Raw genomic sequence first — 26,001 nt, 5'->3', positions numbered from 1 at the left:
AAGTGCTATTGAAAACAAAGATGTACTTCACTATGAAATTCCCAATAATCCTGTTTAGATTGACATATGCTTCTTTGTAGAGAGGACACAATGGCTAAAACTGAAAATCGGAAATTGGTACACTTGATTTGTGTTTTCCTTTTGCCATTGACACCTTACATGACATTGGACTCATTGCTCAACCTTCCCCTGATGCATCTGCTTCATCGGAAAAGAAAGGCTAATAAGATTGACCTGACTCATGAAGATGGAAGCATTATAACAGCTTGAACTATTACCATTTCTGATTAAAAGGAAATAGATACGTAGATGAGTCAAATGCCACTAAAGAAGCGTCTCTCTGAGTTTTCAGCCCAGGAAAACACAATTAGTGTACATAGATTTTAATATGTAAATTTTAACCCCTAGCAGACACAATGGGGCATTTCCTAATTATGTAGATTTCACTGCGTTGAGTACTTACCTGTGTTTCCTGCCAAACAGAATAGCGCACTGTACAGAAAAATGAGACCTCAATAACCCTTCCAGACTAAATACTTTATCATACAATCTTCATAATGTTATGAATATTTAGATGTAGATGAATATACAGCCTTTCTTTGTGTAATAAGGAATAATTTATAGACCACTTAAACCACATCACTGAGGATGATGGTTATCATCTTCATTTTCTAAATTAGCCAGTGCATGATTATTAGCAGGTTTATTCTAGAGTTTTGACTTGTAGCCAGGGAACTACTAACTCAATCACTTTTATTGAGTTGGAATTTCAGCAAAGCTAGTAATAACCATTTGATTTTGCCTGTTTGACTAATTAATGGCCACTAATTTTTGTCTCAGGTAGGCCCACCTTTAGTAATTTAGAGGCAGAGCCTGAGTCTTGCTCTCTTAACTCTCATGACACTGCTATTGCTATGATTTTCCCTGAATAAGACTTTCTAATTTTTGTTACTCTAGTGCTTCAGAGGACCGTGGAGGAGGCAATTAGACAAAAATCTCAAATTCCACAAACTGGTTGCCTATGGAATAGTCATTAATGCAAGTAAGTGCTTATTATTAATTATCTGATTAATTTTATAATACTGCACATTCATTTAATAGTTTTGTTTATTCCTTCCCTGCCAAAGACTCACCCTTAGGTGAAAGAAATCTTTGTCTTCCATCTGACCATGCAAACCTTATACAAATGGATTTTTAAGTTTCTAATTTACATTCATGCCTTCTCTTCTTTACCAAGCCTTCAATTTGTCAAGGAAAAGTTTATGAAACTTCATTTTCATTTCTGAATAATTAAGCTTGTTGATAATACCGTGGTAAAGACCCACTTGAAAAATAAGCACTTTGTTATTCAATATAATTCACATCAGAAATAAAATTGACCTATACTCAAAATCCCATTCAGTCATGGGAAAATGACTATCAACTGGTATCATGGGCAATAAAAAGGAGAAAAGCAAGATCATGTGAACGAGGTTTTGAATAGTATTGAGCTAGTGGATATAAAAGGATCTTGAAAAGATCTGAAGCTTTATAGCCATATAAATTGTTATCACCATTTCTTGAATTAGAGAACAAGAGAGTTCAAGATAAAAGCACTAGAAATTAGCATCCAAGGTCAAGGTTAAACTCTGATCAGGAAGAAATGAAGAGGGGCAACAACCAATTGGCTTGTGGTTTTGTTGGACAACAAAGACATTGAAATAAAAGGCTATCTGAACAATAAAGAGTTATGATTCAGGACTGTTTTCCTCAAACTAATTTAACTATAAAATGTTTTTCTCTTTTGTTTTTATCCTCTCATGCATAAAAAATAGCAGAATAAAAAGAACATTCAAAACAAATGTAGATTTAATTAAGCAACAAGACATGACAGACGGTGCCCCGGTGCCAATTAGCACAATTTTGGGTGTGTGCTAAGACAAGCAGGGAGAGCTCCCTACCGGCTGTCTTCAACACCAGATTAAGCCAACCCAGGAAATGTTTGGAAAAGTTCTTCGGCATTTGTTAAGAATTAAGGGTAAATCTACAGCATGTCCTAGAGAAAACCAGAGAAAGTTTGGAGGACAAAGAGCAGGGCTAATTCATCTTTGTGTTCCAAGGCCTGCAATGGTGCAGAGTATATGTAGATGCCAATAATCTTTGATGAATGAGTAAATACAGGAAGGAATGAAGACTCAGGGAAGCAGATTTAAGCTCAGAAATGGAAGCCTTTGCCAGACCTTGAAAATTATCTAAAATTAGAATGAGGGTCCCCTGAGAGGGCTGAGTTCCCTGTTGGGGGAGCTGTTCCAGTGGAATCCAGATTGCATCTTGGAAAGTGCTTCAGAGAAGGAATTCAAGGAAACTCTAGGCTTCCTTTAAAGCCTAAGAACCTTTAATTCTGTTTTAAAAGAGGAGATAAAACACACTACAATGTCAGGAAGAATGCTCACTCTGCAATAGCTTTAAGGCAGAATTGGACTCTAAGAGAAAGTTATAAAGATATAATAGAGAGAAGGAACAAAAAAACCCCAGAGCATCAAAACATGTCAGAAAAGGAATCAAAGAATAAAGGAAAATATGTGTTATGCAATGATTTTTTTCTCCTTAAACCTTTGAGTATGTATATTTCTTCATGCAGAATCATATATCAATAGTATGTATGTATGTGTGTATATATATATATCAGTGATGCGTGTTGAATATCTGCCTCCTGTGCCCAAGATACCATGATAGGAACTATATATAACCTCCTGAAACTGGTACAGTCAGTAATGGTTTCAGGATGGAGCATAATTCACAGGGACAGCAGCTGACTAGAAGCAGATGACCAAGTTATTTTATACCCCTGCTACTGATGGGTTGTGTGATCTCAGATAAGTTCCTTATGTTCTACGCCGTGGAATTAAAAAAAAAAAAAACACACACACACCAATAATACAATCTATCCATTCTTATGAGATGTGCAGACTAGGTGTCAGGAGTGGATCTCTTAGAAACCTACAGACTTCAAGTCACTTACTGCTGCCACTGCAAAGAGAATCAGATCAAGTGTAGCCTGGTGGGCAGGCTCCCATCACCAAGTCCCGCCCACTGCACACCAGCTCATCCTTCACCACACCCCCTTGCTTTTTCCTAGCTTCTGGTGGTCCCTGAGCAGGCTGTGCATTTGCCCTTGCTATTGCCTCTGTCTGAAACGCTTGCCCTCTCCTTCTTCACTGGATAAATTGTCACCATATCCAGGGCTCCATGCTTAGCCAGCTTCTCCCTGAGCTGCCAGATCTGGGCTGTTGGGCTTCCTTATCTCTGGGCCCCAGGCACCCCTCCTACCACACAGTACAATTTCTCAGATTCTGATCACCTTAAAATGTGAGACTGTGCTTTATGCCTCTTCCCTCTCCTGGTTGCGGCACACAACCTCAATAAATCTGGTCAAACCTGAGGATGAGTAGGAAAGTTGGCCAGCAGGAAAAAAGAGATAGATCAAGGGATTTCTTGGGACAAGGTGCTAGATGTAAGCGTTCAGGAGTTGCCAAGGAACCGGGAGTGTTTTGGGGTGGACAAAAGATAGTGTGCGGGCAGCAAAGAGACTCAAAATGATGCCAGTCATCCACGATAATTAATTCACATTCTGCTATGACAAGACAAAGCAGGATGCCTGTTCTCCCGCTTTCCCTCACAAATCCCTGGAGAGAATGAAGTCTTCTCCCTGGCCCTCTTCTCCTTGAATCCCCACTGTTTGCCAGGCTCCCAAACGTCTCCCGGGGCTGTGCCAGCAGGGTCTGACTGCTTTTGAGAGCAGAGGCTCCTCATCTCCCACCGCCATGGCAACCAGCAGCCCAGCAGTTGTTTCCATTCCAGGCAGAGGCGGGAGGGTGGAGAGAGAGCGCTCTGCTTCTCCCAAACCCTGACAAAGCAATTATTACATTTCACATTGACGAAGAAACGCGGCTGGCAACTGTGCTTTTAGGAGGAGAAAAATGCTAAGCCCTGGTTTCATAGATATACCTTTGCTTTTCCCATTTTGTCCTTCTGGTGTATTCACTTGGGAGCTGCTGAAAATGTCCCCGTGCTTGCTTTATTAGCATCGCCCATTATGCTGCTTCTCAAATAGCCGACTGGCTTAATAGAGGTGTGTAACCTTGGAAGAAGTGCATCCTCGTCGAAGTTTGCGTGCCAGCCTCTAATTTCTCATCCGTTCCCCTATAAGTTGAACTGCAGGCTTTAATTGGTCAAATCATTAAAGGAGGTAATTAGAGCCTGGTGAAAGCAGGCTGGGGAGGAGGAGGGAAGAGGCAAACAATGGTATCTGTGATCAAGGGCATCACCGAAAATGCAGTGACAGGAACTCTTCTTTTGGCTTCCTGCCTTCCTGCTTGCTTGCCTACGATAAGAGCTGCCGGAGCCTTCTTCAACCACTAATAAATCATTTTCAGAGCTCCATAACCTCCCTGGTATAAAAATCGTAGTTTTGCAGCCTCTCTGTTCTTGTTAATGCAGATCTTTCTGGACTCTGGCCCACAGTAGACCTTGAAGACCCTTCCAATTGAATAGTAGTACTTTAAGCCCGAGCTTCCTTCCAAGGGGCTGTGAATAGTGACCCTGGCAGCTCTGTCTGTCCCTGCAGTTGGCATCTGCTAGGTTCCAGGGGTGGATAATGACCCACAGGCAGCTCCTGATGCGTTGATTAGTTTGTAAACCTCAAGAAACACAATAGAGACAGGTTAAGAGAAGTGACCTCAGAATCGGGACGCTGAGAAAAAATGATTTGGAGGCCCCACCACAGAGAACAATCCCAGAGGCCCAAATGCTTTCAGACCTGATCCCAAAGGGATGGCTACTGATCTAGTTCTGCTTGAGGCATGGAGAGTTCCAAGTAGGCGTCTCCCCTGTCTTGCCTCACACAATTTAATGTGATTTTCAAATGATTGGCATGCACAGAGTGCCAGAGAATATGTATATTCTTGCAGAAATAAGACCACAAATTTGAAAGTTTGGGGCCAAATTCTGGCTGCAAGAAACACAGCCAGAATTTGTCCCTGGGTCCTTCTTTCTAAAGGCTGCTTAATTAGGAGGTGACTAACTCCAAAATGACTGTTATCACTGACAGGCAGGCAGAGAGATAGCATAGAACTAACCACACTTCCAAGATTCTCCCTCAATTACGCTCCCTTTGATCTCCTGAAAAAGAAAAAGAAGGAAAGAAGGGAGAAAAAGGAACTTTCTCAGGGCAACTGGCTCTAATTGTAGCCTTTATGAATTTTTTTTCTGTTCACTCTTCAATAAAAGCTCCTTAGTTGAACTCCAAAGTTCACACAGCAATTAAATGTGCATTTGTAGTGTGTCCAAGATTGCAGCTCTTTTTTAACTGTAAAAAATATTTTTTGTAAGAAAAAATAATGGAAAGACTGAGCCATAGCATTTTTTAGCATGGAACTCGAGTTAGTTCTGCAAATGTGTACCTTGGGATCTTCCAAGCGATTGGTAGAAGGTCCCCTGAAATACCATGAGGAGAGAACCCATGTAGCTGGTGACACTGGATTTACTGTAAGACTGAAGAAGCTCCTTTAAGACCGTGTTGATTTTTAAAATGTTTTAAAACGGTAAGTTTCATGTTTGCTCTTGTATTGGACTGCAGCTCCCTTTCAGATGACAAATGTTCCCAATTAACTTCAAATGAAGACATAGGAGCCAGACAGCTGGAAGGGAGCCTAGATATCATGGTTTAGTTCAACCCACCCCTTTTACAGATGAGAAAACAGGGACTAAAAGAAGTTAAGTAACTGAGACATATCCTCTTCAGTATTCTTTCTCCCACATGCTCATACCAAATCTAGTAACATGATTTTGATGACTAAGAAAGAAAAAATAAAAGCGTGTCACTATTTTATCATATACTTGAAGCAACTGTCACTGTAAACATAGATAGCACAGCTATTCATATTAAAATAACTAAAATGTATAAATGGAAGAATAGAAAATATAATGTCCGAAAAAGAACAAAATCCATCTCTCCCCTGATATCTATCAAGTCCCAGCAACCCTGGATTTGGTAGCTGGAATACCTTTGGTTCCAAGGCAAGATCACAATAAAATCAGGGTACAATCTAGGAGAAAATGGATCCCCAGGTAGCTCAGTGGTAAAGGATCCACCTGCCAGTGCAGAAGATGCAGGAGATGCAGGTTCAATCCCTGGGTCAGGAAGATCCCCTGGAGAAATTGCAACTGGCTCCAGAATTCTAGCCTGGAAGATCCCATGGACAGAGGAGCCTGGCGGGCTACAGTCCGTGGGGTCACAAAGAGTCAGGCGTGACTGAGGAGCTGAGGGTGCGCACAGGCCCCATCGCGGCTGTGCTGTGATCAATCGTGTCTGATGCTTTATGATCACATGCACTGTAGCCCCCCAGGCTACTTTGTCTACGGTATATTCCAGGCAAGAATACTGGAGTGGGTTGCCATTTCCTTCTCCAGGTTCAAACCGGTGTCTCTTGCATTTCCTGCATTGGCAGGTGGATTCTCACTGTACCACCTGAAAATAAAACGACATGGAGATAGCTGGAGAAATGAAACATTTAAGATGCGAATTTTAAAGTACTTAGAAAAAAATGGAAAGAATAGCTTTCAATACATTCCCTAAAGAGCTACCTTGTGAAAAGCATCTTGGGTTTTCATACTCTACCTCATTAATTTCTTCAGACTTGTTATGGGAAACCTGGCAATAGGAATAGATGAAGAGCTCAATATCTTTGCTCATTCAATAAATGTACTTAAATTTAGTTTATCAGTGGCAAGTTCATGTGGAAATCAACCTAATAGAAAGTAGATTGTGACCAACAGCTCATTACATGGGAGAAAGAAGCTATAGATGTAGACTATAAACGACCTAGATTTTACCCAGTGTTCCTTTTCTGACCATCACATGTAGGTTATGTAATGGTAAATACATTACTTAATTTGGGGCTTGAAGCTCAGTGTCTATTTCTGTAAAATGGGAATAACTCCTCTCTCTCTGGTGTGCTTTAGTCCACAGAGGGAGGATGGAAGAGAGGCATGAGCACAGGTGTGAGGGAGAGGGATAAAATGCAGACAGAGGATTCACGCCCACCTACAAAGAAGACTCCAAAGACAATGATCGGTCATCAGTCGTAGGAGCTCTTTGACTCTAGATTAAAGACACCAAGTGAGCTATTCAAAGAGTCTAGCTAAGCCCTTAGGAGAAATTCATCTTCAGTAAAGTATAGCCATTATTGATTAGAGAAAAGAAGCAATATAACTTAAAGGTCAAAAGATCAGGCTCTGGCATAGGCAGTTTTATCCTACCTTTTCCATCAATGGACCACTCTTAATTTATTAAACACTTATCTGTAAAATGGAAATAAGACTAGTATATGAGGATTACATGAGATCATATGCCTAAAGAATTAATAACAGCATTTGGAGTATAATAAGTATTCAGTATATGTTAGCTAGGAAAAAGATTACTTGTTTTTCAAAACTTTAAGATAATTGTTAGAAAACAGCTATTAAAAAATACTAGACAATGTCTATGTGGAACTAAGAAAATAGTTTCCTTTTTATATACGACATATTCCAAGAGGCTGCTGCCAGGTAAGCTTTTCTAGCTCCATGGATGCTGAGACCAAACAAGGCAGCCCCTTCAGGGACACGGCCGCATATGTTGACAAATAGAACATTTAAGGAAAGACACTACCTCTTGGGTGCTCACCTCACTGAATCCTTAAGGAGATAGTCAACATCATAGACTCAGAAACACTCACATGCTTTGCATTCCTAAGTAAAAGCTTCAACCAAAAGTATAGTTGAATTGATTCCCAACTTAAAGCCTGTAGAAAAAAGTGCAAAAATACATATTAGCAGAGAAAATGCTACTCTAACTGCACATAGATTGTCTCTCTGGACCTTTCTCCCTTTCTGTAATCTCACTCTGCAATCATCACTAAGGACGTTCATGCTCAGTCGCTTCAGTTGTGTCTGACTCTTTGTTACTCCATGGACTGTAACCCACCGGGCTCCTCTGTCCATGAGATTCTGCAGGTAAGAATACTGGAGTGGGTTGCCATGCCCTTCTCCAGGGGATCTTCCTCACCCACGGACTGAACCTGAGTCTCCTCTGTCTCCCCCATTGGCAGGCATATTCTTTACCACTGAGCCATCAGGGAAGCCCTTACTAAAGATAGGCTGGTGCTAAGCAAGTGACAGGTGTTGAGATTTCAAGATGATCAAGTCTTGGGGGGTCAAAATCCATCAAGCAACGCAGGTAAAAGATCATCAGAACCATAATATCTGCGAAATGTAATCAAGGCACCATCCGTGCCTGTGGAACTGAAGAATGCTTGAGAAAACAACTTTTGAATTGGGTCTTAAAACAGGAAGACTGCTTTGCAGGGCAAAAAAGGGAATGGCTCTGTTAAATGGAACTCAGATGACAGAGAGAAGAGGACAAATAGGAGATGACGTTTCTAAATATATCTGCTACTAGAACCAAAGGCCACCAACTTCACAGAAATTCCTGCTGTTTCCTTTTCCCTCACTCCCCTCACCCATTCCAGTATTCTTGCCCAGGAAATTCCATGGAGAGAGGAGCCTGGTGGGCTACAGTCCATGGGGTCACAAAGAGTCGGACATGACTGAGCTACTAAATAACAACCATACCTCAACTCACAGTGTACAACCACGGTGACCCCAGAACTCACCCACAACTGTAGAGACTTAGAATAGTAGCAGCCTCTGTGACTTTTCACTGTGGATGTGGGGGTGGGGGGTGGGATGTCAACTTGGAAATTACCTATCTTCTTGGTAATGAGTTCTCATTTCACACTTGAATGTGATCTCAATGGCGAGTATCAACTGGCCACCCAGCAGGGCTCCCATTGGCAGGAAGAGCCTCAGGATATTCTCGTCTGAATGTTGTGGCTGCTGGCATGCCCACAGATTTCAGAAGACAAGAAAGTAGCAGTGGGCATAGACTCCTTAGGCCAGAGGATTCTGTGATCTGAGCTTATTCTCTTCACTTGGAATTTAGACATCACCAATTCCCAGAATTAGAAAACTAAAGTTTCTTCTTAAGAATATACTGAGAGGTTTAGTTTCATAAATATTTATTTTGGTCCACTGGGAATAACACATGTAAGTATATGTGTGTATGTGTACATATATGTGTATGTGTATATATACATATATATACACTAAAATGTATAAAGTAAGAATAAAACATATAATGTCTGAAAGAGAACAAAAACACCACTGTCTCTTCTGGTATCTATATCATATGTTATATGCGTATATATGTGTGTTTGACATACAGTATTCTAGAAAAATACTTTCTGATTTCTTGGGAAATAAGAGATGTGTGTGTATGTCTATCTTCTTATATATATGTATAGGGTGGAATATATATATACCTAGCTTGTATATCATAATATCTATTCTATTTCCAGAATGATTATATATTTATAATTAAATTATGGTGAATTGAAATTTACTTTATGTCTTAATATAGTTAAAATGAATATGGTGATGGGTTGCACAGCCAAATTTTTAAAAAACATGAATGTGCTGAATCATACAGTATCTTCAAAAGTATTCAGTTCACTTCATTCAAGACACTAGGAAAGATGCACAGATTAATCTTGCTTGGAGGTTACAAAAACCAGAACAGAGAAACTTGAGCAGATAGACATTGAGTTTTTGAGTAACCTCAAAGGAAGAAAATAACATGGTTCGTGTTCGGTGTCATCCCCTACCCATAAGTGGGTGAAGCCACTCAGTCGTGTCTGACTCTTTGCAACCCCATGGACTGTAGTCCACCAGGCTCCTCCATCCATGGAATTTTCCAGGCAAGAGTGCTAGAGTGGGTTACCATTTCCTTCTCCAGGGGACCTTTCCAACCCAGGGATTGAATCCCGGTCTCCTGCACTGCAGCCAGACACTTTGCTGTCTGAGCCACCAGGGAAGTAAGCGCAAAGGAAGGAATTAACATGGTGCCTGTTCCGCGGCGTCCCCTGCCCACAGCCATCCACGTCGGGGCGCATTTGTTTAACCTGGAGCACTACTACTGGAGCCAGTCGCCAGAGGCAGAGGGACTCGTGGCTGCACTTTCCAAACTTGGTGACACCCCGAACGAGACCTACCTCAACCCCATCCGGACCTTCCACACAGTGAGTTCTTGCATATTACCTCCTTTCTCATCCCCTAAATCCTTCCTTTTATGATCCCTTTATAAGGAATCCTGTATTTCAAAAGCTTTTGATAAAAATTTTTTAAAAGCTAGAAAGCCAGTTTCTGCCAAATGGTAACATCAATTTCACCTTTTAAAAGAAGTTCTTTTTCTTCTGCCATCATCATTGCTAAGAGGTTATGAGCAAGAAAAATTGATGCCACTTAATTAGTTTATAGCAAAAATAAATAAATAAATACACCTTAACAAGGAATGAAATAACCTATTAAACCTTACTTTAAGTTTTTAAAGTAGCTCATGATTAGATATTTTTTGCCAATATTAGAATCATAAAGAATGTGAAGTGCCATCTAAATTCAGGGATGATGAATTGGATGTCTTTATTTTCAGTTTGCAAACTGTTTTCTGGATTGCTTTTCCTGTGTCATTTTTGGCACACAAATGACTAGCTAGTTTGCCACATCTGATGCTGGACAGAGCAGCAAATTCCATAATGAGACCTGCATGGCCAGTGACATCATTAATGCTAATTAGTTGTGTGTACATATAAGAAACAAAAAGAAAACCCAATGTGTAGCCTCAGAAATCCTCCTAAAAAGACATTTCTTTCCTTTAATTCACCTCCTGCCTGTTTTCCTGGTTGATCTAAACTTTTGCCATGTACTGCCTATCATATTGGAAAATGTATGCTGCATGTTGACCAAGATCAAAAATCTGTATTGTCCAAGAAGAGCCTAAAACAATACTCTCCAAAATGGAAATTCCTCCAATACTGTCTGGGCCATCTCTTTAAGTGACCCTTTTGCCCATTAGCCTTACTTGAAGAAGCAATATTCAAAGTCTCTTTCTAGGGAAATTCTTCCATGTCATGTCTTCTAATTATCCTACAGTGATTTTGAAAATCAGGCCATTGATCTAGTAGAGCTACATTTTCTTAGCTGACAATAATTAGAAGCTACAGAGGCCCTAAGCCTATGGGAATGGAAGGCCTTTGGTGTACTTATTGGAGCTGCAGGATTTATCTGGGCACCTACTGGGGTTAACTCTGTCCCCCATTAAGACTCTGGGAAATCTGTTGTGATACATAACCAAGAATAAATCTCAAGATTTTGAAGAGACTATACAATAAATTATATTTATTACAAATACTTTTAAAGTAATTTGAAGCAAATTAAACATGATTAAGCTACTCCCCATATGGCTATTTCAAAATTTTAAAGGCAATATACTATGTAAGTACTAATTAAGGTCAAGAAACCTTCTAATCTAGGATATTTAAAGAAAGATAGGTACCCATAACACAACATGTACATTACAGAGCATTTCTAATGAGACACAGAGGAATTGTTTTAGATGATCCCTTGCAACTCAAACCAGTCTATAAATATGTCACAAGAAGAGGGAAGTGGGGATTTGCTTTAATAAGCAAAGAAGAATGATTTGAAATTAGCACACCATGTGATATCAATGGATTTCTAAAATGCCTGAGTACAGTGGGGGAAAAAAAAAGGTCTTTTAAATGTTTTAGACATAACCCTTTCAGTTTTATTTCCACTGTTTGCTCTACAAAGGAAAAAGTAAACAACAGAGAAGTCCCTGTTTAAATTACCTCAAGATCTCAAAGCGGCCCAAATCAATGAGATTTTACTGACAAAAAATACAGTGTGCGTTTATGGAGCTCATAGTTGTCTCAAAGATAGAAACACAGTGTGTGAATACTAATGACTTGACCAGAATATGGCAAACTCCCAATAAAACAAAATGTTTTATGATTCATATTCTGAAAAGCTATTTAACCATCCTCTACACTAACAGGTCAGAATTCTGGCCTTGTGGCAGGGTCTATCTAATAAGAATAGCTGTATCTTTATTGATCACCTAGGATTTACAAAGCTGTATTCCAAGCCTCATGAGGTGGCATGAAAGAAATGCAAGTCATGGTCCTTCCAATTAAAAATCGAGAGCAAGGAATAACTGCCAGGGGAACAGAGTGTGCAGCTGCTTTATTAGGGATGCCCCTGAGGGACCTCTCCAGAAAAGTGTTTATTAATGTTAAGATGCAATTAAGCATGGTGAGTCTCATTTTTATTTTAAAAATTAAAAACTTGAAACTCGGTTTTTTTTTGCAGTATTGTATCCTAAAATGCATTTTCATATATTGTCCTAATTACAATTCAACATCATCAACTTTGGCATGCTGGCTGATTTATACAGATGGGGAAAAAAATAGTTAACAAAATGACATTGGACAAAATTTGAGCATAGTGAATTCCACCCTCCGGTGGCAGAGGAAAGGATAAGAAGTCCCTTGTTAGAAGTGTATGGGGACCCTTCCCAAGGTTAATGTGCTTCCGACTAGTACATTGTGTATTGCTCCCTCTTTGGATTCTCAAATGTTGATCCTAAAATGGAAAAACAGAACTGAGTCATTAATGTGATGGTGTTTGTTTCTTTTAGAACACAATCACTGAGTTGCTAACTACAATCGCAGGCATTACTGGCCTATTGATCTCTCTGGCTTTGATCTTGATCATGACCTCTTCCACCGAGTTCATCCGGCAGGTGTCCTATGAATTGTTCTGGTATACGCACCATGTTTTCATCATCTTCTTTATCGGTCTGGCTATCCACGGAGCGGGGTGAGTCCCTTTGACACTCAGTGAGTAAGATTTTATCTCTGTGAATCTCAGAATAGTCTAGAAAGTCTTTTGGATGGAGGAGCATGACATGCAGGACAGATGGACACAGAGAACGTATGAAAAAGCAAATTCACTATGCCAAACATAGTGAATTTTTTAGTTATGCTGGAAAAAAAAGCAATATAGATGGTTAAGGACTTCATTTTTTCTAACCAATTCTGTTGGGAAATTTTGACAGGTATATGGGAATTTTAATGAAAGCTGGATAACAATAGATCTATATTTTATTTAGAATCTATTTCCACAATCCAATTTATATGGGAATCCTTGGGATACATTTTTTTGATACTCAGATTTTACTTTTGCTGGACTAAAATAATCCATTAGGAAACCCCGTGTGGTGGAGGGACAGAGTGTGAGATGACCAACCTGATCTAGGCTGTGCCACTAGTCACCAGAGTGACCACTTGCAAGCCATTTCAATTTTTTGAACCTCAGTTTCCCCATCTGGCATCTAGGATTCCTTTTTGCTCAAACATCCCATAAAATGCTGTTCTGGCATTCAACACCCACCTGATATTCTTAATTCTTTGATCAGGAAGCTAGAGTAGCATCATCTGAAATATAGGACCTTCAAAGATAACGTTTTTAAGTCTTTACATGTTACCAGAATTGTGCAGGAGTCAGTGATGAAAACCATCCCCAAGAAAAATAAATGCAAAAAGGCAAAATGGTTGTCTGAGTAGCTGTACAAATAGCTGAGAAAAGAAGAGAGTGAAAGGCAAAGGAGAAAAGGAAAGATATGATATAATCTGAATGCAGAGTTCCAAAGAATAGCAAGGAGAGATAAGAAAACCCTCCTCAGTGATCAGTGCAAAGAAATAGAGGAAAACAATAGAATGGGAAATACTAGAGATCTCTTCAAGAAAATTAAAGATACCAAGGGGGCATTTCATGCAAAGATGGCACAATAAAGGACAGAAATGGTATGGACCTATCAGAAGCAGCAGAAATTAAGAAGAGGTGGCAAGAATACATAGAACTATACAAAAAAAATATCTTAATGACCTGGATAATCATGATGGTTGAGCACTCACCTAGAGCCAGACATCCTGGAGTGCAAAGTCAAGAGGGCCTTAGGAAGCATCACCACGAACAAAGCTAGTGGAGGTGATGGAATTCCATTTGAGCTATTTTAAATACTAAAAGATGATGCTGTGAAAGTGTTGCATTCAAAATGTCAGCAAATTTGGAAAACTCAGCAGTGGCAACAGGACTGGAAAAGGTCAGTTTTCATTCCAATTCCAAAGAAGGGCAATGCCAAAAAATGTTCAAACTACTGCACAATTGCACTCATTTCACACACTAGTAAAGTAATGCTCAAAATCCTCCAGGCTAGGCTTCAACAGTACATGAACCAAGAGCTTTCAAATGTTCAAGCTGGATTTAGAAAAAGTAGAGGAACCAGAGATCAAATTAGCAACATTCGCTGGATCACAGAAAAGTCAAAAGAGAATTTCAGAAAAACATCAACTTCTACTTCATTGAGAATGCTAAAGCCTTTGACTGTGGATCATAATAAACTGTGGAAAATTCTGAAAGAGATGGGAATACCAGACTGCCTTACCTGCTTCCTGAGAAATCTGTATGCAGGTCAAGAAGCAACAGTTAGAACCGGACATGGAACAACAGACCGGTTCCAAATTGGGGAAGGAGTACATCAAGGCTATATATTGTCACCCTGCTTATTTAACTTATATGCAGAGTACATCATGCTTGTGCGATGAAGCACAAGCTGGAATCAAGATTGTCAGGAGAAATATCAATAACCTCAGATATGCAGATGACACCATCCTTATGGCAGAAAGTGAAGAACTAAAGAGCCTCTTGATGAAAGTGAAAGAGGAGAGTAAAAAGGCTGGCTTAAAACTCAACACTAAAAAAACTAAGATCCTGGTATCTGGTCCCATCACATCATGGCAAATAGATGGGGAAACAGTGTCAGACTTTGTTTTCTTGGGCTCCAAAATCACTGCAGATGGTGACTGCAACCATGAAATTAAAGCTTGCTCCTTGGAAGAAAAGCTATGACCAACCTAGACAGCATATTAAAAAGCAAAGACATTACTTTGCCAACAAAGGTCCAAATAATCAAGGCTATTGTTTTTACAGTAGTCATGTGTGGATGTGATAGTTGGACCATAAAGAAGGCTAAGCATCAAAGAATTAATGCTTTTGAACTGTGGTGTTGGAGAAGACTCTTGAGAGTCCCTTGGACAGCAAGGAGATCAAATCAATCAATCCTAAAAGAAATCAGTCCTGAATATTCATTGGAAGGACTGATGCTGAAACTGAAGCTCCAATACTTTGGCCACCTTGTGTGAAAAAAACAATGCATTGGTGAAGACCCTGATGCTGGGAAAGATTGGGAGGAGAAGGGGACGGCAGAGGATAAGATGGTTGGATGGTGTCACTGACTCAATGGACATGCATTTGAGCAACTCTGGGAGATGGTGATGGATAGGAAAGCGTGGAGTGCTGCAGTCCACAAGGTCACAAAGAGTCAAACATGACTGAACAACAACAACAAACTAGTTTGTCCCATATTAATTATTTCATGAATTGATGTTTTTTTCCCACGTTAAAATTTTAAAACACATTCATATAAGCAGATAATCAGTTTGACCCCAACAACAGTCCTGTCCAATGAAGACGGCGCCAGTATTCCCATTTCATAAGGAGGAAATAGATGCTCAGAGGGTTAAGTGATTCACTCAAAATCCAAGGACAAGTAAATGACAGAGTCAGATGCAAGACACTGGCTTTCAGACAACCCACCCTTTAGTGGTAACAAGCCCTGGAGATCAGTCTCTACTTACATGAATAAAACATTCCTGGACACTTGTGAGAATGTGATTGGTGATACTGCAAAGCCCTGCATGGCTTGCCAGAAGCTCCTCTTCTGCTACCCACGCTCGCTGGATACTCTGTCCTGCACCCATTCTCCTGCCCTAGCAGCTGCTGAGGGCAGGGGGCTGGTCTCAGAGGTGGGCTCTGTTTCTGCCCAGGTCTGGAAGGGCAAGCACACGGCGATGGAGACCGGATGGCCGGCCGAAAAGGTCACCCACCTCGTGGTGACTCTGGGTCCCGTGTGGGGCCCTCTGGCAGTTCTTCTCAGTTTGCACCTCCCAGCAAGTCAGCCGCCTCCTCCAACCTCCCACCCCATCCTAGATGTACCCCCAATCTTAGCCTCCCCTTCTTGCAGGGGGGCTGTGTGCCTTCCACTGGCTCTGCCTGGTTAAGAGCTTCCCCATCATCCATTAGCTTGTCCAACACACAAACACAGGGGAAAATTGCCCCTGGCAGCATATTTAACCCTAAATCAACTAGCCATCCCTCGGCTAGTCTTTAGAAACCTAGTCGTCAATGTTCACGTTGATGCTGCTGCTTGGCTAAGGGCTTTCTAGCCTCTTTTAACTTTAAAATAGCTGCACTTGACTCTCCTGAATGTGTCATCCTTCACCCTGACTGTATTTGGGGGATGGGGTGTGTGGTATGTAGTCCCCAAGCCTTCCACCCCAAAGGCTGTCAGGCCTTCCTTTCTCTCTGAGCTCTTCTGCTGATGCCAGAGTGTTAACCCCTGGAGTTCACTTGAGAGCTCTTCATAATTCACGTGCGTCTAGAAGACCTCTTCACAAAAATTATGCATGCATCGCCCTGATCCTTCCTCCTCCGCATTCACTCCATGGTGCATTGTAGGAGCACGAGAGGATTTCAATGGGCAGTGTTTCACTGGAGATATTTTTTAATATCCAAATAACATTTCACAAGATGAAATTTTTTTATTTAGTCATTTTAACTTAGTTGAAAGGCTTATTTTGGGATAAGGGCCTCATTTAATCTTCTCAGCTTGAAGTATTCTACAGCTACTGTTTACAGCAAAAAGTAATTTGCAAATTCTATACAAAAATGCCAAGTAAAGTAGGATTATTGCAATGTGTTAAAGCCCACTAATCTTCTTATTATGGGATGGCATGGATGAAGACATAAAAAGTTTAAAATTTTTTAAAAAGATGCTTACTGCATTTGAGAAATGTTCTGAGGTCCCTTGGGATACAAGAAGAATTGTCTGAGGCCTGAGAAGGAAGGTGTTAAAATTTACAGATTCTTTTCATCTGGCGTCTATTTTATTCACTCTTCCTATGTCTGAGCATCGTTTGCTCATGGGAGATTCACAGATAGTTTTGCTCATCTAACTCAAAGGGATGTTACCAAGTTTGGATGACTTCCATAAAACAGACTAGGACAGAGGCCAGGATGGCAGTTCTCCAGGCCACTTCCAAGGGCATTGCTGCACCCTCCTCCCAGGCAAAAGCGGCTGTGTTACTCCACAGGCTACCCAGGACCTGAGCAGCCTAGTGTGATGTGAAGCACACACTAAAGCTTCATGTGATGCTAAGCTTTCTCTGCAAGGACCATGTTCCTCAAAAAATAAACCCATGTATTTTACTCATAACACCTAGGAAGTGAGCAACGCCTAGGTTGTATGACCTCAGTACCCCACGCGTCACAGCCTGTGTACCAGTAGATAAAGGAAGGAATTTGCCCCGAAGCAAATTGTCCGGGGTCAGTTGATACCGCATGTGTAGGAAATCTAATATAGCAGGATCACAGGACTCTTGATCCAGTGCTCCATTCACGAAGGCCAACTTCTTCTTTCACTCTCCAATTCAACAATATCATCTTAAAAGGCACATTTTACATCGACCTTTTTGGACCCCATCAAATACTAAGCCTGCTCTGGGTCACTGGGGGAACACATACCATTATTCAAGGCACTTCTTTTGACTTCTTCACTTGACAACTTGAAGGTGCTCAGAAACAAACCAGGAAGGGAAGAAGTTCAATAAATTCACAAAAGACCCAAATAGTACAGTTAGCCAATTAGCCCGAATCAGCAATCAGGACAAGATGTAACCTAATTAGATTCAACAGTCTACAAAAGGATGTGTTCAAACAATTTCCTTCATTATGAATTCTCTAATGTAGACACTTTCAATTTAACACAGGATACCACCGAGGGGCACTTCTTTTCTGGGCTCTTCAAAGTTGCTTGAAGCTTCTTAAATTCCTATTTTTAAAGAAGCTCAGGGAAATGCACCCCAGCCCAGATTGCAAGACAGTGAAAGTGTTATTGTAGAGTCCATCATAGTCTATGTATCCGTGGCAATCACAAGGCACAAAATCACTTTCGAATCTGAGGGCTTTATTATTATTTTTTTTAATAACAAGCCGGATTGTTCGAGGCCAAACCCCCGAGAGTCTCCTGCTGCACAACATCACCCTCTGCAGAGACCACCCGGAGGAGTGGCAGGTCCGGTGCCCCGTGCCTCAATTTTCTGGCAAGGAACCTTCGGTAAGAACGAGCCCAGGAGCTTTTAAAAATAGCTGTCGCCACAGTTAAAATAGCTAGAGCTTTTACATGCTTGAAAAAAAGAACAGCCCCGTGTCACCACGAGACAAAGCCAACTCTTTATTAAGAGTGCTAATGGAGGACTCGAGTTATGGATAATTTCAAAAGAGATCCCCTGCCAAAAGCACTCTGTTCGTTTTGAAACGTGTTCTTCCACTTACATTTAAATATGGATGTCTGAGAGCATGGGATTCAGAGCCCCGCACGCACAGCCCTGTCTCTGGAGGAGTCAGAAAGCGGTGGGCTAGCCACCCTCTGCTCTCCGCACAGTCGGCTCCCTGATGCCCTGGGCGACTGCCCACTCCACCCTGAGGACTAAGAGCATCCCTTCTCAATGAATGTCAGGCAGTGCCCAAGTGAGAATCAGGCCACCTTTGCAAGCTTGCCTTCTTTCTTTCCACAACTTACGAGACAGAAAGAAATTGAAAGTACATACATTTACTTCCTGTTCTAATTAAGCTTCTATTCCTGAAATAATGACAATATTAGACCAAAATAGACTTAATTAGAGTAGATAATAGTGTCCAAAATCTCAAAAGTAAGATTTCCTGGGTATGCTGTCAGGATGACAGTTGATGACATGCTGCTGCTGCTGCTGCTAAGTCACTTCAGTCGTGTCCAACTCTGTGACCCCATAGACGGCAGCCCACCAGGCTTCTCTGTCCCTGAGATTCTCCAGGCAAGAATACTGGAGTGGGTCGCCATTTCCTTCCCCAATGCATGCATGCATGCTAAGTCGCTTTGAGTCGTGTCCCACTCTGCGACCCCATGGACAGCAGCCCATCAGGTTCCTCTGTCCACGGGATTCTCTAGGGAAGAATACTGGAGTGGGTTGCCATTTCCTTCTCCCAATTGATGGCATAGATAAATAGAAATAACAATTTTCTTCGGTCTTATCATGTGTCTCAGAACAATGCAAACCTTGGGACAGCTGGGTAATGTGTAAAAGAAAGTGAATGAAACCAGCAGATTAAAACAAGGAGGAAACAAGGGACAAAAAAGTGCATGGTTGTGCTCAGTCATGTCTGACTCTTTTGCGACTCTATGGGCTATAGCCACCAGGCTCCTCTGTCTATGGGATTTCCCAGGCAAGAACACTGGAGTGGGTTGTTATTCCCTTCTCCAGGGGATCTTCCCCGCCTCCCAAGGATTGAACCTGCATCCCTTGAATCTCCTGAATTAGCAGGCAGATTCTTTACCCCTGAGCCACCTGGGAAGCCAAAAGATATTTAAAAATGGGATAATAGTATATAAATGGTGAGGATTCAGGAAATTAAGTCATCAGCATATGAAGAATATAATGATTGACTTTTTCAAAAATCTTCAACTCTATTAAATTAAGCACTGGATTTTAAGGATGAAAACTGCTAGGAGGAATGTTTAAAACCAAGAGAAGTGGAATAGATGTGCCCATTAGACTGTGGTTCTTTTAATGGCCAGTATAGATTGTCTCTGTCTTAAACTCAACTATCGGGAGCCACTACCCAGCCTGCATATTAATGAGGAACATGAATGCCTCTCTCAAATGTTCAGCTACAGTGTCTCCATAAAAAAATCAATCCTCTCCCACACCTCATGAATACAGACTAGAGCCTGCTCCCAGCAGCGTTTGCTGACATTAATTATCATGAGAAGGGGGCACGTACCCACCTCTCTGTTCACTCTCCCCTGCTTTACCTCCTTGCACACCCAAACTCGTGTTGTCACTCTTTCCCATTATTTTTAATGGATCCTGATTCGAAGCGTGTGTGGGCTGTGCAATTACCGCTTGGCTGAGCTGCACAGTATTCTTTCTGTTGTCTGAGAGACACCGAATCCAAAAGGCATCCCAAGGACAAGGAAGGGTTCCTGCGCCTCACCGTGCCACCCCTTCCCTGTCTTCTCAGGCCTCCATCGCGTCCTCTCTGCCTCTCTTGACTCAGTGCATTTTCATGGTGCTTTTCTCAAGAGAATATTTATCAGTTCACCTTTAGGGGTGCACCTAATCTCCCACTCCTCCCAAAGCCGATGGTGCTGCATGCATCACCTCTACGAACTGAACTGCTCAAAGGAACCAATTATATTATTATTTCACAATCCCCTTTTCCCCTACTTTTCTCTCTTTCTTCCCAAACTCACAGACACATGCTGCAAGACTCCAGACTCTAGAATTCCTCATGCCATCCATCTCAAAAGATACCTGGTCTTCCTTAGCCTATTTCATTTAACTGCAGCTTTAACAAATAATAATGATAATGTCTGGCACTTTTTAATTACTAAAGCATGATGTCAATAGTATAGGGAAAAGCTCTAACTGAGGTAGAGTTAATTCAGCAAACTCTTGCCAAGTGGCTGTTATATACTTGACACTGCGCTAGATGCAAGATTCAAGGATGTGGTTCCCACCCCCTGGAAATCCTATTGTCTCGAAAAAGAGACCATTCATAAACACACACATAAAATCAAATCAAAGCCAGCATGTTCTTATTTTCTGGTAGGAATGAAAAACCAGGAGTGAAAGTGGAGGAAACAGGTTTCAGTACTGCAGCTTTTAAATCAACATGGTTTTATTTCTACCATAAAATACTCACTGTACCGTGCCTTTTTCAGTATTTTTTAGAGAAGAAAATATAAAGCTAAAAATCCACAGAGTCTCTTAACATTAAAGAAACTTAGATACTAAATAGCCCTGGCCCTTTATTTATTAGATGGAAAAATTGAGATCCAAGGAGTTTTCATTTCTTACCTATGGTCACAGAGGGCATTCCAAGCAAAATCACATCAAGGAGCCAGAGCTTCTCACTCTCTGGCTGTGAACTTTCACCTCTATGCTCTTCAGCATTCATTTTGAATATCTGGCCTTTTCCCATTCCTCATTTTGCCAGCTCTCTGCTGCTATCCACAAGTATATGCCCCCAACATTGTACTCACCTCTGTGAGCAAAATTGAAACATTTAAGCTTGGAGGGAACCCAAATAATAACTTCCTTTGACGCTCCCATTTTATAAGGCAGAAAAGTTGAACATAAAAGAGCCCAAGATTTTCCTAAAGGCATAGGATAAGGGAGGGTAATCCCAAGACCAGAATCCAGGTCTTCTGAGACCCATTCCAAGACTCACCCCATCACACGTCCCTCCTGCTCTGGCTGTTTCTTGTTTTCACTCGCTCTTGCCTATCCTGGTCACCCCTGTTGGGAAATATATCTTTGAATATTCATCTCTGGCCATCTTCTCCTCCATCTCTAATTTCCAAGGGCTCCAAGAATATCACAGTATAACTAAACTAGGCTTTCTCCTCCTGGAGCAATTTATATACCAGACAGAGGTAGAGGTGAGGATTAATAGCTTACATTCACCTTCCTGACTAACCGTACAAAGAAAAATAATCCATTCCATTTTATCAACATGGAAAAAGCAGAGACCATGATTGACTTGACACCAACAAAATGAAGTGTGTGATGTCTCAAACTTTCTAAAATGGGTGTGGAAGATTATTTGTAAAAATACATAGAGACCATGGGAGTGTTTTTTGCAAATCTCTCTCTAAGCTCACACAGAAAGAATTGCATCCTTGCTCTCTTTTCTGTAAATATCCAAGCTTATTCTCAAAATACTTTCTGGTTCATTCAAGCATAAGAGACCTACGGACTCACTGCTTTGGTCCAACCCCATCCTTCGTGTCTATCCCTTCCGGCCTTTTTCCCTTACTCTGATCATCATGCCCGCCTCACCCACAGCATAGGTGGACAAAAGGTTTTATTCTCTCGGCTGTTCTGAACACGTTGCTGAATCCCACTGAGGCAGAAAAGAATAAGTGGGTCAAATTGCTTTGTGTTGCCTCCATAAATGGAGCCTTTATCAGGCAAACAAGAGGCTCCCAGGAAAAAAGCACAGAAGGTTGATGTAGGTGAGAAGAGGTGCCATGCAAACAGACCTAGAAATAAACAAAAGAGCTTCGAAGAAACAAGAAAGACAACAAAAGCAAAAATAATGCTGAAGGGCTTGTGACCTGCCAACAGACAGACAAGACAGAGAAGGCTAATGAGCAGGGGAGTAATGAACAAGGAAGATGAGGAGTCGGTCGGTGAAGGTTTAGTGAATATCCGTGTTCAGGAGAAAGGGATGCCCTTATTGCTATTAAGATAGGATTCTAAGAGTAAGGTCCAGTGGATTTAGAATTCCAGGGAGAGAACTGAGGGAAATGAGGAGAAGGCTTGGGTTCTACTCCTGGCTCTCTGCGACCTCACCCCGTGTCCCTGACAATTTATACCCATTCTTGGAATGTTGCTTTTTCTTCTTTAAAAGAACTAGGCTAGATTTCCAAGAACCTTGATCATCCTAAAATTCAATGAATTAATGAGTCTCTAATGTGAAGCAAGTGTCTGTTCTTCATTGAACAGAAAGAAGCACGATTACTTGGGAAGAGCAAAGGCTGGGTAGTCAAGGCCATGTGGGTTCACATCTTCACTGTGAACCTTGTTTATCACCTTTGTGACCTGGACAATTTGTGTCATCTTGTTGAGCCGCAGTCCCCTCTTCTGCAAAATAAAGAGAATATCATATGCCTCAGAAGGTTGTTTGATTAAATTTGAAGATTAAATCTTCAAAATTTTTAAGTTCCCATTCCTTCTCTTTTAAGGAAGCAGACACCTTAGGTTGTAACCCAACCCCTGGTACAAGGGTAGCCCCGCGGAACCTTAATACGGCAGATTATACTCAGAAAAGGCTAACACAGAATGGAAATGTTCCCGGTCACAATTCTCCAGACAAGTATTGAGGCTTTTGTTCTGATTCTGTTAATCTAGATTTATAATACTGTGAAACTAACTTTGCTTTATTTCAGGTGACACTGACTATGCCCATGTGTGTGAAAGTGTGTATATGTGTGTGTGAGTACATGGGTGCATGCGTGGTGTGAGAGTGTGAGTTGTTTTAGGCAGACCCGCAAAGTTATGATGCATTCTTGGCCCCCAAAATTACTATTTGAAATGTTTTTTGTTGAATTTCTCATGTCCTGTGTTGACTCAGTAATGTAGTTTGTAAGCCTTTGACTTTGGTTGAGTTTGGGAGCATTTATGACCCTATCATATATAACATAAACATCAATCTACTTTCTATTTCTTTGCAAATTCAATTATTTCTAATTACATAAAGGCATCATTGATCAAGTAAGCATAAAAACCAATACAGAAGAGTTTAATCTCTTAAATAAGCTTGTAGACTTCAAGGCATAATTGAATGTTATAGTATTTAATACAAGGAGACATCTTTGTTGTTGGTAACTGGCCCAAAGTTAAAGGAAAATGTCTAAACCCCGTCGCGTTATATATTGATTGGTTCAAATTGAAAATATTTGGATTCCATTTTCATTTCCTTTTCTTCTCTCTTTGCCGCTCTCTGCAGGCTTGGAAATGGGTTTTAGGCCCCATGGTCTTGTATGCGTGTGAAAGAATAATTAGGTTCTGGCGATTTCAGCAAGAAGTTATCATTACCAAGGTATGCATGTAGGTTTATGTCTGAATAAAAACCTGAGTGTAGATGAAAATTTTTTATTGGCCCAAGTTTTTAATTTGCCATTTTTATTGCAGAACCATGTGTAATTTAGAGGCTCATCTTCTGTTCTAATAATTGCTTGTATCCTGTGCATCTTTTAGTGAGACTAATTTTACTGAAGACAGGGATCAGGGCTCCCGACTGGTACACAGAATTCTGATAAAGGTTATACTACAGCCCTGGAATCATCTGTATTTCCCTTTATTTTGGTGTCCTCTAGGGGAAAAGGCAGGAGGGCTGAGTATGCTTTACATGGATCACAGTGTCTTAGAGTATAATCGCTTCCTCCACCACATAAAAACATGGACATTGCAAACACAAAAATAATGTATATATATTTTCAAGTACACACACTCACATTTGGAACTGCTGAGCAGAAGATGGGGGAACAGTTGCCCTTGGGTTTAGATGGAGAAGGGGCACTGGGGGGGAGTTCAAAATGGAGAGGAAGGGGACTTGCCCTAGTGAATGAAGGCAAGAAGGTAGTATTTTCCAATCTTGACATATCTCATCCTTGCTCCCCAATTTTTACCTTGAGCTGGAGGAAGGTCTCAGCAGATAGGTAAAAAATACATGCCCAAGCAGTAAAAGCGAAAGTGTGAAATTGTTAGTCACTCGGTCATGTCTGACTCTGAGACACCATGGACTATAGCCCGCCAGACTCCTCTGTCCACAGAATTCTCCAGGTAAGAATACTGGAGTGGACTGCCATTTCCTTCTCCATTTCCTTAAAAACCCAGGGATGGAATCTGTGTCTCTTACATTGCAGGCAGGTTCTTTACTATCTGAGCCACCAGGAAAGCCCTGGCAATGATAGTAGTGTAATAATAACTCTGCTTTTGATTAATAAGAGTAGAACTCCCGTGTCATTCTGCAACATATTGTGTTGTTTTACTTTCTTCATAGCATGTGTCATCTCCAAATACATTTCTTATATACGTTATTATTTGCAATAAAATAAAATCTTCTCTACCCCAGCTAAGATATATGCTACTTGAGAGTGAGGACTTTTTTTGGCTTCATATTATATACTATATCCCCAGTCCTAGAATAAGTCTGGAATAGAATATACATTCAAAAAGCATTTGTTGACTAAATGAATGAATGAAGAAAAAATGAACACATGCCTGGGAGACTGAAAATTTACCCCAAAATCTCCCCTCGGATGTTTTAATGTCTTAGAAGAAATTCTCTGCTAACCAAACCCATGCAGCTTTGCTAATACAATATTAACAGAATACTCTATCTCTTTAACTGTCTTCATGAAAGCAAATGCACAGAAATTGCTTCATATTTCTGTTTTAAGCTGCTTCTGTGTTGCTGTTTTTAAGTTAAGCACCAAAGAATATCAAGCTGTATCAAAAGCCAGACCGTAAAACTTCTGGAAATCTACTCAAGCTGTTACTAGGGAGACCATTTAACAGCTGAATCAGAACGAGATCAGTAGGGAGAGGAGAAACTAATGATTAAAATGCTGTGAAATTCTCTTCTGAATGGAAAAGTACTGTCACAGGATCCAGACACTAGATTTTGGTCCCATATAACTCCTGTCAAAAAAGGAGACATGGGAGCCTGGAAAAAAGAGATATGTCTAAGGAGGAAAATTAATTCTTTGTCTCTGATAAGTAGCAAGTTATAGAGCACTTTACAAAGCAATAGATTTTGCATCATGCTTTCTTACATCTAAAACACAGAGCCTAAGTAGGAGACTGGACAAGGTTTGAATAACACCAAACCAAACCAACAAAACATTTCAGAGTTTGAAGATTGTTTCATACTTAGAATGAAGAAATACCAGGGTTAGTTCACAAAGGATAAAGAAAAGATACACATCATTGAAAATGGTAACAAACTAGACCTACATCTTAAAACAACATGAAGTTAATTCTGTGGCTATTTCAATAACTTTAAGGCTAATTATGTGCTATGGATGAAATGCTAGCTTATATTCTCTTGAAATTAACCAGCCTGAAATTAACTGTGCTACCGAAAACATGGTCACTGAGACAAAAAATCATGTGCTAGACATTACTTTGCCCCTGATGCAGCCGCACAAATTTCTGGCCTAGCCCCTGAAGAAGATTAATGTCTTTCTGGCTGAAGTTGCCAACTCAGACATGAAAGTTGTGGCAATGATCCTTGGAAACTCATAATTAATGGTCTATGTCAATTACACCTCAA

At 40.8% G+C, this 26,001-nt stretch overlaps 1 protein-coding gene across 1 annotated transcript in view; it reads left to right on the top strand.

The window, feature by feature from the left end:
* NOX3 (NADPH oxidase 3) overlaps positions 1-26,001 on the top strand; it is a 66,341-nt gene that overhangs the window by 1,167 nt on the left and 39,173 nt on the right. The window contains exons 4-8 of the mRNA XM_010840857.1: positions 958-1,042; positions 10,012-10,157; positions 12,635-12,816; positions 18,109-18,232; positions 23,671-23,763. Of these exons, the coding sequence (XP_010839159.1) occupies positions 958-1,042; positions 10,012-10,157; positions 12,635-12,816; positions 18,109-18,232; positions 23,671-23,763 (630 nt within the window). The remainder of the gene's footprint in view (positions 1-957; positions 1,043-10,011; positions 10,158-12,634; positions 12,817-18,108; positions 18,233-23,670; positions 23,764-26,001) is intronic.

The sequence above is a fragment of the Bison bison genome, unplaced genomic scaffold, assembly GCF_000754665.1.
Source record: "Bison bison bison isolate TAMUID 2011002044 unplaced genomic scaffold, Bison_UMD1.0 scf7180017864148, whole genome shotgun sequence".
NCBI classification, from domain to species: domain Eukaryota; kingdom Metazoa; phylum Chordata; class Mammalia; order Artiodactyla; family Bovidae; genus Bison; species Bison bison.
Note: the sequence above shows the minus strand (reverse complement) of the source record. Positions and strands in the feature narration are given on the sequence as shown.